This window comes from Rhipicephalus microplus, chromosome 10, assembly GCF_043290135.1.
Source record: "Rhipicephalus microplus isolate Deutch F79 chromosome 10, USDA_Rmic, whole genome shotgun sequence".
Taxonomy (NCBI): Eukaryota; Metazoa; Arthropoda; class Arachnida; order Ixodida; family Ixodidae; genus Rhipicephalus; species Rhipicephalus microplus.
In genome coordinates, this window is record NC_134709.1 from 7514819 (window position 1) to 7533961 (window position 19143).

General features: G+C 48.5%; 1 protein-coding gene across 1 annotated transcript in view; it reads right to left on the reverse strand.

The window, feature by feature from the left end:
• LOC119180737 (lysosomal Pro-X carboxypeptidase) overlaps positions 1 to 19143 on the reverse strand; it is a 65529-nt gene that overhangs the window by 7873 nt on the left and 38513 nt on the right. The window contains exons 10-12 of the mRNA XM_037431871.2: positions 18158 to 18339; positions 13643 to 13800; positions 1584 to 1753 (exon numbers count right to left, since the gene is read on the reverse strand). Coding sequence (XP_037287768.2) covers positions 1584 to 1753; positions 13643 to 13800; positions 18158 to 18339 — 510 coding nt within the window. The remainder of the gene's footprint in view (positions 1 to 1583; positions 1754 to 13642; positions 13801 to 18157; positions 18340 to 19143) is intronic.

Here is a 19143-nt window from a genome sequence, read left to right on the forward strand (position 1 = left end):
TCGACTCTTTGATTGAGTGATTTTTGAGAAAAGGAAGAAGGCACCTAATTTCTGTCTGCCTCTTGGGCGACACGGCGCAGTGCCTTGCAGGGGAAGGAGGGACAAAAAAAAATAGTGGAAAGATATACATAGGACAGGGCAAGCGACAGAAAAAGAAGGAGATAGGACAGACGGGAGCCGTTCGAAGTAGTCTGATGCAACGAAACGCCAGACAAAAGAGTTGCCGCTATGCAATCACGTGATTGCTGAGAGAGTGTAAGCAGAAGAGAGCATTGATACTTTCACCACTCAGGCATTTCGTACAGATTATCAACCAGCGAAGCTGAAACATGCGGCGCCGGTGTTTACGACGGGCTGTGATCTATCGAAGTGCCTTCTGTTGTAGCTTTTGACATTTCGATCCCTTTCTCTATAGAAATCTGCGCTTCATACTTGGCATTTGGTGACTTTTGCTTAAAGGATGTTAAAACCACCTATATATGAGCTTTTTAGGAATGGCGCTTTATGCTGGGGTTGGTATCATTCCGAGCTCTGTATGGCAAACCCTAAAGAGAACCTAGTGCAAGTGCGGAGACTCTTCGGGGTAGCCTATGCTAGCATCGCGGGCACGGGTTGGCGTAGTCGATTACCGCCAGTATGAGATGTCTTTGACAAGGTAAAAAGAAGAGGCCTATTTGTACCTTCAGTGTGAGCGCGTTCGCGGTTTTTTATGTGTTGTTCACTAATTTCTTTTGTGATCACGTGTTCAGTTCTTGATTGATATGTGGGGTTTAGCATCCCAAAACCACCGTATGATTATGAGAGACGCCGTAGTGGAGGGCTCCAGAAATTTCGACCACCCGGGGTTCTTTAGCTTGGGCCCCAAACTGAGCACACGGGCCTACAGCATTTTCGCCTCCATCAAAAATGCAGCCACCGCAGCCGGCATTCGATCCTGCGACCTGCGGGTCAGCATTCGAGAGCCATAACCGCTATATACCACTGTGGCGGGGCTGGCCATTGGATATCTGACAAACTGTTTGTGTTATTTTTCATAATTAGGTATACCGACTGCGATTTGGAAATATTCGATATCACACAAGAAAGTGTTGCAAAAACTACTACATTTTTTACTCATTCAAAGCAACTGAGATTTTGAGCCCATTGATTCAGCAATCACTTTTATTTCGGTAACACAGCTTGTACATTTAGTCCTTTTAGGAAAAATTACAAAAGACAATACCATTTCGACCGAAGCGTAAGAAACTTCGTAATATTGCTCGAAACGACGGATTAAGTCAAGAATTCATGCTTTGATCTCAGCAATTACAATCTTTATAGTTCTTATTTACATTAACAAGAAAATGTTATTGCATTAAGTTATTCACACGACAACATCGCAGTTGTTCTCATACACGCGTGGCTACATTTGGTAACTTTTTACTTTCCTTAGGTAAAGCTGGCTACTTTTTTTTCCCCAATTTCTTGGCTGCTTTACGTCTTTTCTACCTGAACACTCTGGTTGGAGCAAAAGTTATTGGCGAGCACGATATTCCAAGCAAAGCACAGCGACCCTGAAGCAGAGCATAAACGAGCTGACTCACCCTTACTGGGTGACCGGGTACGGGCGCCAGAAAGCTGTTCTCGTAGGGGTAGTTGATCATGGCAAGGTTCGCGTACAGGTCCGTCAGCCAGTCCCGCAGATTCGTGTAGTTTTTTGGCGTGTAGTTGCCGCAAATGTGGAAGCGCTCGCCGATTGCTTGAGCACCTTCAACTGTTCGACAGAGGAAGAAAATAGTGGACAATATAAAGCGTCAGATGGCTTTGCACTTGGCGGACCGATGTGAAACAACGCTCGAGACGAGTTGCGACGCGGCGTCCATCGTCGAAGAGGCCTCCTGCATGCAGCATCAGCAAACGCTAAATTTATTTACCATCATCGAAACACATTATTCATTTAAGTGATTCCATCTTAGCTTGGCCCACAGAGAGCACACTCAAAGCGTTATAGCTCGCACTCCGAATCGACATGCGTAAGCCACCATGCACCAGGCCATTTCCACATCGTAGATGTTCTGTCGGCCGCAATCGTTTGCGAGATCTTCAGCGCGTGATAGAGTGGCGGAACACTGCATTGCTGCACAGCCTGCAGTGATTCGGCATGGTGTTGATGTTATCGTCCACGGCTTTCGAGATTAGATCCAGCCGCGGCGCACTGTCGTTACTGATCGCCGAGGCCGCATACGATAGCCCCAACCACAGCGGGCGGCGCCGCAATTGTTTTCCGCCACTCCACCACGCGCTGCAGATCCGGCAAACTTTGGCGGCCGATAGTACAAAACACTACATTCGACCATGATACAGGTAAGTCATGTAGCTGGGTCCTGTGAACGCACCTCACATACACATAACTTGCGAGCGACGCCAGTTCCTGTCTTCCATCTACCAACACCGAGCCAACGGAGCACATACGCCGCGGACCGTTAAGCGTATACCCCACGTGCTTTGTTCATTTGTCTTGCGCTTATGACAAACGAAAGTGAAAATCATTGAGGACATCACGCAGTTTTATTTAGTCTACTGTCATGTGCTCGGTGACAGCGGCCCATGCCGAGATCATTTCTCAAAGTTTCGCGGTGTGATAGAGCCGGCCAAATCTTATACTCCCACCCTGTTTGCAACTTGGCTCCGTCGTACGGCTCTGACGCAAAATAATTCGGCACTCGCGCACGATAGTTAAAGATATGGGCGGCTATACTTACAAGTTAGTCAACCACAAAACTTTACGAACCACACGAGCCTCTTCGCGACATATCTACTACTTCAATTACGATTGACAAGCGCGCAGCGCCCTAGACGCATCCCTACCTTAAACGATGGCCTGTGGCCTTTCTGAGTTTAAGCAAATACTCGTATTTTTCATCTCCCTCTCTTTTAGCACGACGCACACTTTGCCAGCCACGGCTACTTGCATGCTTCGTCCTCGAGAGTATAGCCTATCGGCATAACTGTTAGTAGTCACAATCATTCTCGCAAAATGATATCTACCCAATGACACACCGTTCGAGGCACGCCGTGATATCTTTGATCTTGCTATCAAAGTAGAAGTGCAAAGGTTATACCGCAGATGCACGCTTTACGTGAATTCTGCGAATTAACAATGTGCTGAGCGCGACAGCAGAAAAATGAAAGTCCTGTGAATAACAGTAAGACCCACTTCCGGCTAAATCATGCTGTCGACGGTAGATGACGCACCATTGGATGGCGCGGACAACCAGTTTCGCAGAGATTTATATCTCTGCGATACTAGTTATCGATATTTATGCGAAACTGATTGGTTTATATCTCCGCGAAGCTGATGGCGCGGACAACCAGTTTCGCAAAGACTGTTTATGCTCCCTACGGGAGCATAGTTGTGCATAGGTCCGCCATTATGTTCAACGGCTGTGCAGTGAAGCCACAAGACGCCAGCACAGGGGAAAAATACGGTGCGATGTTCCGGCGCGGGCGGCGTGCCGCCGACTTCTTTGCGCACGCTGGGCAAGATTGCAGTGTTGCGGTGAGGCGGTAGATTGCCACAGGTTGCGAAAAAGCTAGATGCTCGTGTGCTTAGACATAGGTGCAGGTTAAGAACCCCAGGTGATCGAAAATTTCAGAGCCCTCCACTACGGCGTCGCTCAGTTATGACTGGTGGTTTTGGGACGTTAAGCTCATTAATTAATTAAATGAGGTAAAAAATGATTGAAAAGGTAGCTCATTTGAAATACCCCAGCTGCGCGGTTTGTACACCAAACGTACTATGCACAATATTTCTGCAATAACAATTTTGTGATTGCCCGCTTGATTTTCACCCCGCTAGATGGCGCCACCTATCCAACCTATCTGGGCTAACGCGTTTGCGGCTACAATGTTCTGGCCATTCTAGCTTCGGCAATCCGTATTAAACAATGTAATCGTTATTGGTGCTCGCAATTCTGTGTATTTTGACTCAATGACTCGAGTCTCCGCAGTGCGGACATCGCGAGCTCCTACTAACAATGGTGGATTTGCGAGATAGCGCCGCAAAAGTAAAGCCTATCCGGTGGGCACTTTACGTTACGTAAAGGTTCACGTTCTGTAAAGACCCGTGCATGCGCGGAGTCTATCCGGTAACACGCAAACGCAAAGAAGCATATGTACAAGCTAAAAGCCCCTAATGGTGGTGACGAATGATGTCATCGTGACGTAAAGTTGGCTTCACCACGTGAAATTTAGCATTTGACGTCACTTTGCACCACGTCACAGCACTCGCAGAATAGCTGCGTTTGCGGTGGAAGGAAAAGGTATGTGCAACTTTGCTACCAGAAGGTAGATGCTATACAATACCTCTAGTTTGGCACGCTTCGCGTGGTCCGTAAACTTTTGTGGTTGACTGTATATCAAGTGCAACGCTGCGGAAGCTATGCAAAACGTTCGGCCAGCAATATGCGTGAGTAGGCACGCCTCGAGCTTGGCTTTCGTCGTTGTAAACGCTCGTGCGAGCCGAGCACGAACGCACGTGCCATGCGCCGCGACGGGCTGCAAATGTGACACCAAAAAAGCGTGAACAAAGAGGCTAAGCGATCCTGGACAAGTTACTGACAACAGTATAACGAGGTTTGCTTGTAGCTGAAGTGCAAAGCATCTTCATTTACAACTCCGCCTAAGGTCAAAAATAAATCATATAACGGGTGGTTAAATAATTGGACTATATTTCTTAATGCGAAATCACCTGCTGCAAGAGGTTTCGCTAGCGTCCACAGCGTTGCACCAGTGTGAAACGGAGTATAGCGTCAACACAGGGTAGTGGTCAAACATTTAATAAACATTAAGTGGTCCCAGAGAGGTGATTGGGTTGGGGTCTTATTGGCCTTCTCCTCTCAGAGCACTAAACTCGGCGACGACTTTTCTTGGCACTGAAGAAAAAGCTACGGAGGCGAAGCTTCTGCACATGTAGCGCTACACGAAATAGTCCGTTCTGGCGCGCGTCTCGTAATGTTGTGGAAATTGACGCGGGTCGAGGTCATGACGGGGGGCGCACCATCAGCGTTTCATTATGCAAACTCAGACGCCGCTTAGCGTTTGAGCTGCACGTAAAAAGGCGGCACTTTCTCACGCGTTTCAAAAACGCGAAGTCACAACGATTGAAATAAAAGAATTACGAATATGTAACTGGTGTGAGCTGCGTCCTGTCTTAAATAGCTCCACGTAGAAAATAAAGGAGGAACATTTATATTTCACGTTGAAAATCAGAGCACTTCTTTGGAACTACTTTCACTGGCGGTAGGATGTACGCGATGTGGCTCCGTAGCTTTCCCTTCGGTGCCAAGAAAAGTTGTCGCCGAGTATAGGTGGAACCCTTATTCCGAAGCTCCATAGGCCAGCAACGCCGCCCACGTCCGTTTAACCAGGGCCTCTAGGGCCTTCAGGTCTTGACAGCCGAGCAGGACTGCCTTCCAGTCTTCTCTCGTGTGGTTGGCGAAGGGGTTAGCCGTCTTTCCACAGAACTGGCACGTGCCAACAAAGGATGAATCGAAAGGTTTCACAAACGCTTGGAACAGTACAATACTGGTAAACAGTTTTAAAAGGGCCAGTCAACAGGCCGCGAAACGCGCAGGAAAAGATTGCGCATGTTTCTTGCACGTGACCAACCTCCTTCCACGCGCCGTGACGTCAACTCGGCGATCAGCGACGTGACGCAGCTCGTCGATTAGTCCAAACCATGCAGGTCTCAACAAACGGTAACGAAGTCAACGTCGCCGATTACCGAGTTGACGTCACTGTGCGTGGAAAGAGGTTGGTCCCGTGCAAGAAACATGCGCAAGCTTTCCCTGCGCGTTTCGGAGCTTGTTGACTGGCCCTTTAAAAGTAGGCGCTCATAAGCGCGACGCAGTTCCTTACAAGGGTAGCGACGGTGCTCCTCCTTGTAGTAACTGGTAAGATCTTCAAATGAAAGGGCCGAATTGTCTGATTGGGAGTAGGTTTCCAAAGACAGGGAGATATACACCGGGAACAAAGGGCACTTGAATCGCGCATGTACAAGTCCCGTTATGTATAAACGTGCTAGCACTTACACTTCAATAAATTTCGCATAGCATATGCTTGCACGCGCCTTGCCGTTTTATTATGGCGTCAGAGAGGACATTTTCACGTTCTGTTGGAAGGGTGAAGACGAAACAATGAAGGAAATTAGGTAGGCTTGAATATTAGACGTCTAGGTGCAGCGTATCCGGTTGGGCAAATCAGACGAGACACAAGCCAAGACCACACTCGTGCACTGATCCCTGCGTGCGTTCCTCGATCGTGCCTGGCCTGTGTTGCGCAATGCGATATCCAGGAAAGGAAATACGCCATCAGTATTCAAATCAAGGTGTTATATAACACCTTCATTTGAATATTTATGTTGTAAGGTGTGTTGGGACTCCGGGTCCTGCCGGTATCGTTTTCGGTAGCTGGCCCCGTCGCAGGATCCATCGTCCAACAATTCAGCGAGAAAGAAGCGCCCGAACAAACGACAGAGATTTATTTACATGTGGAGAAGTCATCAACTGAACCAAAGAGAGAAGAGTGAAGAGATACAAAACGTCTTCGGCATTTTATAGCGCCGCGTTGCCGACACTGGGCGCACTGTCCGCATCGTCAGCCAATACGGTGGCTCCGGCACCTCGGCCACGAGAGAGGGGGAAACACACCTCACAACACATGGAGTGGCACAACCTAACACGATGTCCATATATGGTCACGGCGCCCTAAAAAATGCCCAAACATGGTCACGAACGCACAGCAGATTCCAGAGTTCTCCCGGCGAGAGGGGGAGCCTGAATGGGGAGGTGGGGGTGGACGACACAGTCGGCCAACACCGGTTCTCCCCCAAACTCCTCTTGCTTGGTTCCCTAGGGCCGGTCGTAACAGTCGTAACAGTCTCTCGCGCGGGGGGGGGGGGGGGGTAAAGATCTCGATGGGCTGAGGTTTGCAGCCACTGTCCGGAGAGATCAGCGCCGGCAGTCGGTTTGGTGACGACCGTCTTTGATGAAGTAGAGGGCACCACTGGCTTCATTGTGGGCTCAACAGACATCACATACGCACATGAAAACACAACCACTCAGCCGGTGAGCGCCGGACAATTCCGCCAAACTCCACCAGGCGATTTTCCCCTTTAACTGATATTAAAGGAAATACACAATTTATTCAAAATGCTACTCATACGTTAAGGTGACACAAAACAACAACACTGGAAGCACACCGAACCCGAAACCCTGGATAGCCGTGTCTTCAACGTTTTCAAACAAGTACACCTAAAAGAGTAAAAAAAAACAATCACTAGCCCTTGTCTAGGTCAGGAAAAAAAAAATGCCAGAGTTCTCGAGACATCCTCTCGCGTCAGGGGCATCGGCTTAAGCCATCAGCGTTGCCATGGAGTACACCCTTTTTGTAGCATATTTCAAACGTATATTGTTGCAAAACGAGGCTCCAACGCAGCAGGCGGCCGTTCTTAGAGGACATGGTCTGTAGCCAGGTGAGAGGACAGTCGTCCACTTCCACAATGAACTTGCTTCCGGATATATAACAAGCCAGTTTCTGGACTGCCCAAACCAAGCACGCACATTCCTTTTCGCTAGCGCTGTAAACCTGCTCGCGAAGGATGAGTTTCCGGCTAACATAGAGGACGGGGTGCCCTTGATCCCCCTCATCCCTTTGACTAAGAACTGCCCCCATGCCTCTATCACTAGCGTCGCATTGGACTATGAAAGGCCTCGAGTAGTCCGGTGAACTAAGCAAAAGTTGGCTCGACAAGGCCGCTTTCAAAACGCGGAAAGCCTTTTCTTTCTCCTCATCCCAGTCGACCATTTGGGGCTCGGTCTTGCGCAACGTGTCAGTAAGAGTGCTGGCAATGTCGGAATATCTAGGGATGTACTTACGATAGTAACCAGCTATTCCAAGAAAAGCCCGAATATCGGTTTTCGTTCGGGGCTGGGGAAAGTCTCGGAAAGCTGCCACTTTAATTTCAGAGGGACGGCGATGCCCTCGACCGATAACATGCCCGAGATAGAGTACCTCTGCTTGTGCTAGCTGACACTTGGGCGCCTTTACCGTTAAACCTGCTTCGCGTAGGCGTGTCAGTACTGCTCTCAAATGCGCCAAGTGTTCTGGCCAGGACGAGGAAAACACGGCGACGTCGTCCAAGTAAGGCAATGCGAAGTCCTCTTGACCCCGCAAAACCTTATCCATTAAGTTTGAAAAACAGTAAGGCGCGTTCTTTAGGCCGAAACTCAACACTTTAGGGCGGAACGTCCCCAATGGTGAAATAAATGCAGCATACCGGCTCGCCCTCTCGGTGAGCGGCACCTGCCAGTAACCTCTCACTAGGTCTAGCGTTGAGATAAATTGCGCGCTGCTTACTCTCTCGACGCGTTCCTCAATGTGGGGAATTGGGTATGCCTGATCCTTGGTGATGAGGTTTAACTTACGATAGTCTACGCAAGGACGCGGATCTTTGCCGGGTACCTCCACAAGAATTGACGGGGAAGTGTAATCACTTTCACACGGCTCAATCACGGCCAATCCCAGCATCCTGTTAACCTCTGCTTTTATTAGCTCAAGCCGGCGAGGTGACACCCGATACGTCTTAGATCTTACCGGTTCCGACGAGGTAAGCTCTATGTCATGAGTGAGGATGGATGTCCGGCCTGGCTCGCTTACAAATCTGTCCTGAAACTCGGTCAAAAGACCACGCAATTCCTGCTTCTGCTTCATTGTCAGCTGTGACTTTGATACTAAATCCTCAACTCTTTTCTCGATCGGGACTTCGTCCGATTCGGGAGCTAATTCAGGGATTTCTGCCGGAACCTCTTCCGGAACATTTAAAGTCATGTTCACGATGGCTTCCCTCTCTTTATAGGGTTTGAGTAAGTTGCTATGATACACCTGGTGTACCTTACGACTTCCTGGTAATTTTACCACATAGTTGGTGTCAGACAATTTTCGAGTAATCTCGGCCGGGCCGACCCATTGCACTTCAAGCTTATTCTTTTGGGAGGGCCTCAACAACATGACCCTGTCTCCTACAGCAAAGTGTCGCGCTTTAGCTGTCCGATCGTAGTAAAGCTTAGCCTTCTGCTGTGCTTTGGTCATCGCACTCTCGGTCAGTTCTTGGGCTTTTGTTAGACGATCCAATAAGGTGAGAACATATTCCACTACTACAGGATCATCACCCTGACCTTCCCACGGCTCTCTCAGCATACGAAGAGGAGACCGCAGTCTGCGGCCGTAAACAAGTTCCGCTGGCGTAAACCCTGTTGTCTCATGTGGTGCAGTTCTTAGTGCAAACATCGTTGCAGGTAAGCACATTTCCCAGTCAGTTTTTCGTTCAAAACATAAGGCTCTTAACACTCGCTTCATCACGGAGTGAAGCTTTTCTATCGAGTTCGACTGCGGATGGTAGACTGAACTATGCAATAATTTCACGCCACACCGCTCTAGAAAGGTTGTCGTTAAGGCACTCGTGAAAATGGTGCCCTGGTCTGATTGTATCTCGGCAAGAAAGCCTACCCGGGCAAACACGGACAGAAGTGCGTTCACTACTTCGACGGAACTTAGCTCTTTTAGCGGGACCGCCTCTGGAAATTTAGTAGCTGGGCAGATTAAGGTCAGGATGTGACGGTAGCCTGAAGTTGTCTTGGGCAAAGGACCTACTGTGTCAATTACCAACCGACGAAAGGGTTCCGTGATTACGGGTACCAGCTTCATTGGAAATTTCGCCTTATCTCCCGGCTTACCCACTCGCTGACACACATCGCAAGATTTTACAAACCTCTCTACATCTTTAAAGCATCCGGGCCAGTAGTATTCCTGTAAAAGACGATTTTTCGTCTTTTTTACGCCTAAGTGGCCTGACCATGATCCTCCATGCACCAAACTAAGCAAATCCTGACGATACGCCTGAGGTACGACTACCTGGTCAAACTCTACTCCTCGCCTATCTAGATATTTTCGATAGAGTATGCCGCTCCTCTCTTGGAATCTCACATTTCGTTTGGCGATTCCCTCTTTCGAGCTGTCCTGGAATTGCTTAAGCGTCGGGTCCCCCTTTTGTTCGGTTATTAATGAAGCGGGACTCACCTGCAGCAGCCGACTGAAATTATCCGAAGTTGGCATGACACACAACTCTTTTGTATTTCCTAGTACCTGGAATGTGTCACCCTCTGTGCTATCCTCTGTACTACCAGGAATCGGCTTGGGAGCAACGGCATTTTCTATTTGCTCGGTCAACGAGGCGTAATTGACCCCTTCCAATTCGGGAGGAGGTTAAACGTCGCCTTTAGGAATGGTTGCCTCCGCGACTACGGCTTCTGCAGCCTGTTCTCGCACAAGTCGATTTGTTACCGTGGTGTCCAACTCGCAACCAGGCCCGTTGTCGATTTGAGGCTTGTTTGCCTCAGTGAATGTTGCTCTCGCAGCCAGCGCACGTGCCTTCGATCTAGTCAGTGCCCGCATTATGCCTTCTCCCAACGTTAGACCTTTCTCCTTCAGCATTTGATCTGACTTATTTGAAAATAAGTAAGGATACTGAGGGGGTAGATATGGCGATACCGCGGCTTCCGTTTCCAACGTACCAAATGCGCCTTTAAGGACAACTTTAGCTACGGGGAGGCACTGACTGCTTGCTTCTACGGCTTGTCTAATCCAGGCACAGTCTCCTGAATACTGTCCGGACTGAACAAAAGACGGATGAACTGCGCCCATAGTGGCTGCGGAGTCTCTAAGAACCCGACACTGCTTGCCGTTCACGGTAAGGTCGTACATATAGGGCTCTAACAACTTCATGTTCTCGTCAGCTTCATTTATATATAAAAAGGCCACCTTTTCTTTCGGGCAGTGTTTCGCGAAGTGCCCTGTTTCGTGGCAATTGAAACAAGCAGCCGGTTTTCTCGCCTCAAATTTCCTATTGCTTGCCTCTGCCGACGCCTCATGGTTAGATGAATTGTTTTCCTCACCCTTTTGTGCGAGACTTGTCGGTTGTTTTCTAAACGGCGCCTTATTCGGTAGTAGGAATTTTTCCCTTTTAGGCTCGCTGTTTGCCCCGAGGGCGCGGCGCGTAACGAATTCTTCAGCGAGCTCTGCGGCTTTCGTTACGGTGTTCACGTCCGGTCTATCCTGCACCCAGAACCTCACCTTTTCTGGTAACCTTTGATAGAATTGTTCCAGACCGATACACTCGAGCACCTTGTCATGATTCCCATACGCCTTTGCCTCTTTGAGCCACTCCCCCATGTTGGCCATTAACTTGTAAGCAAACTCCGGGTATGAATCATTGTTCTCTTTTATGGCGTTGCGAAATTTTTGTCTGAAACCTTCCGCTGACAACCTGTATTTCTTGAGAAGGCTCGACTTTACCTCACTGTACTCGTCAGCCTCCTCTTTCGTGAGGCGCGCGATTACATCTGAGGCCTCCCCCGGAAGTAGGGACAACAAGCGTTGAGGCCACGTATCCTGGCTGAAACCTTGCCTTTCACAAGTTCTCTCAAAGTTGACGAGAAACAGCCCAATGTCCTCCCCTAGCTTGTACGATCTCATTAGGTCCGTCATTTTGAACCTGACCCGCTCTGCGGTACCGGATGCCTCGCTGCCTCCTGTTCTACTATTATGGCTAATCTCTAGCTCGAGGCGCTTCATTTTAAGCTCGGGCATTCGCATCTTATCTGCCTCGGCTTCTGCCGCTTTCCTTTCGGCCTCGGCCGCGGCCGCCTTTCTTTCGGCCTCTGCCGCTTGCCTCTCCTGAATCTCCTCGACACATTCTGACAGCTCGTCATCCTCCGCCCCCAATGCGAGAATCGCCTCTATCAGCTCTGGCTTTCTTTGAGAGTCCGACACCTCCAGATTCAACTCCCTTGCAAGTAGCAACAACATGGACTTTCGCAGGGATTTCAGATTCATGGCTGCCTCCAGTACCGCTGTCTCTGTTCCACAAAGATTCCTGTCCTGCAACTAATTAACCTTGACGGAAACGACAGTTCTAGGTTCCTGCGTTGCCTCAAGTTTTCCGTTAACTTAGTCTACGAATAAAGCTTCAAACAGCTCTTATACGGAATCCTGCCCTGCCACTGTTAACCTTGACGCCACTGACAGAAAGAGCTTAACCAAGCTATCACACAATTTCTGCTTGACGCAAGTTACCTGTTAACCCAATGACCAAGACAGCCCCTCTCTACCAGCTTTTACTTAACACATAGAGTAAATGCCTGGTAAAATTTTACAGAGAAAGCCGGCACTCACCCAGTTCGCAGTCATGTCTCCGGCGTCGTGCCTCTCAGAAGTGCCGTTCGATTCCCTTTGGAAGTCGATGAGCTCGTGTCGTCCTTCTCCTGTCGTCCCGTTGTTGAACTTCGGGCTCACTCCGTCCAGTGGTCGCTTTCGGGGTTATCAGCATCCCGCCGCTGCCATCCAGTTGTTGTGACTCCGGGTCCTGCCGGTCTCGTTTTCGGTAGCTGGCCCCGTCGCAGGATCCATCGTCCAACAATTCAGCGAGAAAGAAGCGCCCGAACAAACGACAGAGATTTATTTACATGTGGAGAAGTCATCAACTGAACCATAGAGAGAAGAGTGAAGAGATACAAAACGTCTTCGGCATTTTATAGCGCCGCGTTGCCGACACTGGGCGCACTGTCCGCATCGTCAGCCAATACGGTGGCTCCGGCACCTCGGCCACGAGAGAGGGGGAAACACACCTCACAACACATGGAGTGGCACAACCTAACACGATGTCCATATATGGTCACGGCGCCCTAAAAAATGCCCAAACATGGTCACGAACGCACAGCAGATTCCGGAGTTCTCCCGGCGAGAGGGGGAGCCTGAATGGGGAGGTGGGGGTGGACGACACAGTCGGTCAAGAACCGGTTCTCTCCCAAACTCCTCTTGCTTGGTTCCCTAGGGCCGGTCGTAACAGTCGTAACAGGTGTTATATAACACCTTGATTTGAATATTTGTGTTGTAAGGTGTTATATAACACCTTGATTTGAATACTGATGACGTATTTCCTTTACTGGATATCGCTTTGCGCAACACAGGCCAGGCACGATCGAGGAACGCACGCAGGGATCAGTGCACGAGTGTGGTCTTGGCTTGTGTCTCGTCTGATTTGCCCAACCGGATACGCTGCACCTAGACGTCTAATATTCAAGCCTACCTAATTTCCTTCCTTGTTTCGTCTTCCCCATTCTAACAGAACGTGAATATACTGCCTTAGGCGTACAGGAATTGTCTTAGAATGTTCAGGGGTTAAGTAAAAAAAAAGTATTCATGTACTTGCTGTGGTGACTCAATACAGAACACGCTTTCTTCGAATGCTAACGTATCACCCGGGTGTTTTGTTTGGGCAGCTGGCTCCCATGGCACTCCTGGTTTTAAGGATAACAATGAAAAATAAACATGTTCTCGGTATATGCCGGATTAGTAAAGACCGGTAGTCAGCGCCGTGCTTTTGTCCTGTCGTGTTTGTTCAGTTTTCGCGCCGTTTTTTTTTTTGTCAAAAATTATTGTATACAATCAGTTCAATTTAAGACTCTAGCGGCTTTCACTTTCGACCGGTCTTAGGCAAATGGACAAGGCAATCTGCGAGTTGTTTCGCTCTGTTTACGCGACTCACCTGTGGAAGACATGTTCTTGATGATTCCCCACGACTTCCTGATGGCCTCTACGCACAGCTCTGAATCCTTCCTGAAGGCACCAGTGATTACGGCGCTCTGGGCCCCGCAGGGTGTAATGTCTTGAAACTGTAGAATTGGCGCGCTGGCCGCCAGTGCCCTGTGAAGTGAATTGTGAAAAATGAGTGATCTAGGCATTACATAGCATGGCATGCATGCTCTCGCAAGATATTTATTTCGTTTATAGTAGATTCACGCGTGTTAAGCAAACACCCCAAGACGAGTGATCATTATCGAGTGACGTTCAATGTTGATCACCATGTAAACAGCGTGCATGTATATTTTGATACGTGCAGGATACTTCACGTATCTCAAACCAAGTATTAAAAAAATGTCGTTAAACGCAACTGAATGAAACCAACTACATGTGAATTGTCATCATGTGGCGATAATTCAAATCTCTTACACTGCTTTTAATTATTTAAGTAATTAAGGTTGTTTTTGCAATATCTTTAATATTCAACTTAGGGTAATATACAGTTTTTCTCAAAAGTTCCCAGGCCACGCTTTGATAGAAATGCATGGGATACTGGCCTGGGAACGTTTGAACCCCCTGTACGTCTAGTTATGCTGCAGAGGACCCACCAGAGCGGCTGATCTAATTTTTAGTGGCAACGTCCTATGGCGATTTAAGGGAACCCGAAAATGCGGCACCTGCATTATCTGCTATTTGATGTTCTTTCTTCTAACAATTAGTGCCCGGATGGTTATAAAGAAAGCCAACAGAGTCATCCACGATATAAGAACCACGCCATCCTTCAGAGCGCAGCTCTCAGGCACTCGTTCCTGCTTTAGGCGGCATCACCGTATAGCCATCGCAGATGGTGGCGTAACCGATAGGCGTGAAAAAGAAATAAAAATGAGTAATATAGCCAAAATCGCATAGGATTCGAAGCCGAACCTTCTTCGTAACAGTCAAGGGCGCGGGCCACCAAATCATGCAATATGCAATATAGCGTGGCAGAAGAATGAAATAACAACCAGTCATCACACAATGTTAATTGTGTGCAACGAGTGCGTCGTTTCATCATGCTCACTGCAGAGTGCTCAGCCATAACTTTTCATCGTCATCAGCCACACGCAGCATCAACAATGTGCACATAATAGCCAACAGGTATACAGCGGGTACCTCTCTCAGTGCGCAGAAAGACGAATAATGGCGCAGTGCATGGGTGCTGTCCTATTTCACAAAAATTACGATTTATGGCGTAATCGATACCGTGCTGCTTGCCCCAACACGAAGCTGCGCACAGAATTCACATTAGACAGTGCCGTAATCGTCGGTGTATTTAGTTTTTTTAATTGATACCAACACCAGACCACGATGAAAACGGTGCACCGCGCTGTTCGCGTAGCTTTAATGCAGTCCTGCATATGCTGCGTGCTGATTTTTTCCACCGTTTAAAAAAAAAAGCGCAAAAAATATTAAATAACATCAAGTTACTGCGCACGTGCGCTACCGTACTGCAGCGCTCTCAAACGTGCTTCGAGCGAAACAACTGGCGCGCCGACCACGGCGAAACGAGCGGCATCGGCTTCCCAAGCAGCGCATCAGAATTAGTGACGGTACGAAGGACGCGTGCAAGGAAGCGCCGTCACCCTTTGAAGCGACTGTCTGATGGAACAGTCCACGCGCCGTCAAGCTATCGCGGACGAAGAGCTGAATGATGAGTGCAAGCACGTGTACAAAGTCAGCACTATAAGCGTTGAGCCTATCAGGGCTTTGCGCTTGTCGGCTACACGCTGTTGTCCCCGCTTGCGTACTCACGAAAACACACAAGTGAAATCAGTTGATCGCGCGCAATAACCATGCGTGACTAGGAGGTGGGCGGCTACATAGTGAATCAGTGCAGGAGGCAATTCGCACCTGATATTTTGCGTATCTGAATTAACCGAGAGTACGCACACTATAGACGTCACGTGAATCACTGTTCTTAGCCGAAGTGAGCCGAAAAAAACGAGAAACGCCAGGAAAGGATAATGCGCCTGTTTGTATTTTGTATTTTTATAGGCTGGTGAATAAATAGCCTTTATGGGGGTACCTACGAGAATTTTGTTGTTTTCTTCTTTTTTTCTTCTTGCGTCTTATGAAAGAAAATGTCCTCAAGATCTGACGATGTGTCCTGCCAAGCGTGAGGGAATTCTGTATAATCAATCACATGTTTGTAAAAGATAGTTTCGGTTCCTGCTGACGTCAAGACGCGGAACGAGCTTCTCGGTCACGCGGTCGCGCATCACACTGTGATCTCTCCACCCCTACTCCGCTACTTTTGTGGCGCACGAGCAGCCATTTTGATTGTTACAGTGACGCCGAACGGGCCATTTTGTACGTTGATGTACCTGACATCATCGCAAGTAGCCGCACTGGTGAGTGAACTCACCAGAATAGAACTCACCGACTTCACGCTAGTATCTATGTCTGTAGGTGCGCCCCAAAAAAATTGACTTCAATATCCTATTAAAAAAATTCGCACCACCTTCCCTTCCCCCCAAAATTGACTTCAATATCCCATTTCGAAAATTCGCACCAATATTCCTATTTCATTAGTGATATATACCAAATAGCCCGCTTATCAGCCCCTCAACAATTCCCAAAAAGAGCCTTGATGGAATGCGAAGCAGCAGCGTTACCCACGGGTGGCGTCACAGGTTGAACGGCACTAACGCGGGATACCGCGGTGAGCGCTGAAAGATTCCCTCGATGGCTGGCGTAGGTCTTGTCGTTTCTTGAGAGTGGACACAGGCGCTTGACAAGAGCTGGCGCGCGTTTAGCCTTGACTAACACGGCCTTGTGATCGGTGAAGTGCACGCTGAGAGGTTCCTGCAGACATTCGACGTCGAAGTTGGCAAAGAGCAGATATATGCACGTTCTCCTTACACGATTCACAGACGACGTTCATGTTTCAACGCGTATGATAGGTACGCGTAATGTTTATTGCGGGTGAACCAACGAGTCGGCGGTATAGCGAGGGGCAGTAGTGGCAGGCGTTGAGGGGGAACGGACGAGGCAGCACCTGCGGGCGCTGCGGCGAGCGCGCGGCAGGCGAGGAAGAGAGTGACGTCAACGAGCAGCTGCGGTGTGACGTACTTGGCACAGCTCTGAGAGCTGCGGTGAGGGGAGCGCGTTGCGGCGCGTTCGTACGGACGCACTGAGATACAGAGTTACACAGGCTGGGTCTAAAGAAATTCGCCAACGATTACGATACTGCCTAATGCGAATTCTGATCACAGCTTCGTGTTGGGGCAAGACCAACTATATTTTAATTTTTGGCTTTTCGTGAGGTACTGGCTGAGTAAGACAGCACCGACTATGACATTGTTCCTCCTTCAGCGTATAGGCGGGATAGCCACTACTTATCTATAAGGTACTATGAGAACTTTGATGTTGCATGTGATGGCTGATGACGATGAAGAATTATGAGAGCACTTTGCAGTGGGTGCGAAGCATTAAGCCACACACCCGTTGCGCAATTGGAATTGTGTTCTGGATGTTATTTGACTCTTCTACCAGTCTTTATTACATAGGTTAACGCCATTTTTGGCCCGATGGAACGCCTGTATAGGGCCTTTTTCAAAGTCCTTTTGAGTGCCAGCGTGACTTGTAGTAGAATACTCACCGGCCACGCAGAGGGCACGGGCTCGAATTCCGTTCAATCCTGGGTATTATTTTCTGATGTTATTTCTTCATGGCGCTTGGTTACACCACTGACGGCAACGGCGACGCCGCTCATCATAGGAAAGCGCGCATTTAAGTCCCCTATTGACGAGGCCTACTCGCCATCACCTAAATGCTCTGACCGCCTATTTTGCCCAAAATAACCTATTCAAATATTATTTTTCTCGCGTACCATTAATGATTAGAACAAATAACCCATGTAAATATTGTACCATTTATTTTACACACTTGTATTGTGTAAGGTTGGTTACCTTAGGATGCGTTTTTTTTCGGGGTTTCTCTTCCATTGTATCCCAAGGACTGTATAGTTCAACTAACAAGATTGTTTTACTTTTTAATCGCGTTCTGCCTACCTTGCATAGACTTCGTTTCAGCAGTATGTAATAAGTAAATAAAAACAAAATAAATAATAGCTTTGCTCTAAAATAGCTCATCAGCAAATACTGAGCTTCACACTTGCTCAGAGAGATTTTTATGACGGAGTAAAGTCAGTTTCGAAAATTGATGTCGGTAACTCTTTAACATCACTTTTTTTTTACTTCCATACCAAAACTGGCTTTTTTCTTATCTGTAAAAAATTACGGTGAAATGAAGTGTGGCAGCTCGGGCTAGTTGGTATAACATGACGATAGTTATAGCACGAGAACACAGCGACGACACAGAGACACGAAGGACACGAGCGCTAATGCCCTTCGTGCGCTCGTGTCCTTCGTGTCTCTGTGTCGTCGTTCTGTTCTCACGCTATGACTATAGATGAAATGAACTCAGACACTATGCTCACGCAGCTGTCACGTGTGGGTACTTCATTCGGAACCATGCTGCCAGCATGCCACCGTAGGAACCGCCGAACGAAACCACTTGGCTGTCTCGGGCTCCAGGCAACGTGTTGCGTATGTACTGCAACAGGTCAGCGTAGTCGGCCAATGCCTGCTCCACTGTGAGGTAGCCGAGGTGGACCGGGCTCTGGAAAGGTATACGCCCTACAGCTCAAGCGCTTCCCACCACCAAGAACGACGGCGTAATCAGGCGCTCCTATATCGCAGTAGGGGCTGGTTTCGAGAGGGATAATTATGAGATATATTGCGTAGTCCCTTGGGCCCGGAGAACACGTGTACTCGCGTGATCTCCCTGATAGACACAATGACACGTTCAAACGTTCTTGCAGAAGTTTTTATTATTGCGCAATTATATGGGCACTCTCGGCTGGAGTTTGCCAGCGACGTCAGCGTCACTCACCGTATATGTATATATATATATTTATGGACACGCAAGAAAGAAAAAAAAGTGCAGAAAAAGACTCAGGTGCGCAGAATCGAACTTGGTACCTCTGCTTCGTGAGTGCAAGGCATTAACCACTGAGCCACCGCGGAGAACGTCTTTCAGCATATAAGCGGGAACCTATTTATATCTACTGCTTGCCGCTAATAATGGGCCTCTCGGAAGAGAACTATAATGGTTTTGGCATTAACAGCAAGATGGCGCAATGAGCGCACAGCGACACGCGCGCGAGCCCTCATCTTCCACGCGTACTTTGCCTCGCGGAGAGAGTGAGTGGTCGTAAATTCCCTGAACGCACGTTCTTGCGCCCTTATCTTGCTGTTGGGAGCATCTTATGTCTTGGCTGTCCTTGAGCTTTCACCGTGTAGCTCTCGCATTGTGGCACCCCGCCCTTGGACTGCTTCGACCGGATCCCCACTTTCCTATCTCCTTCTTTTTCCTCTCGTTGGCTGTCTTCTTCTGCTTCTACTTTCCTTCTATTCTTTTTAT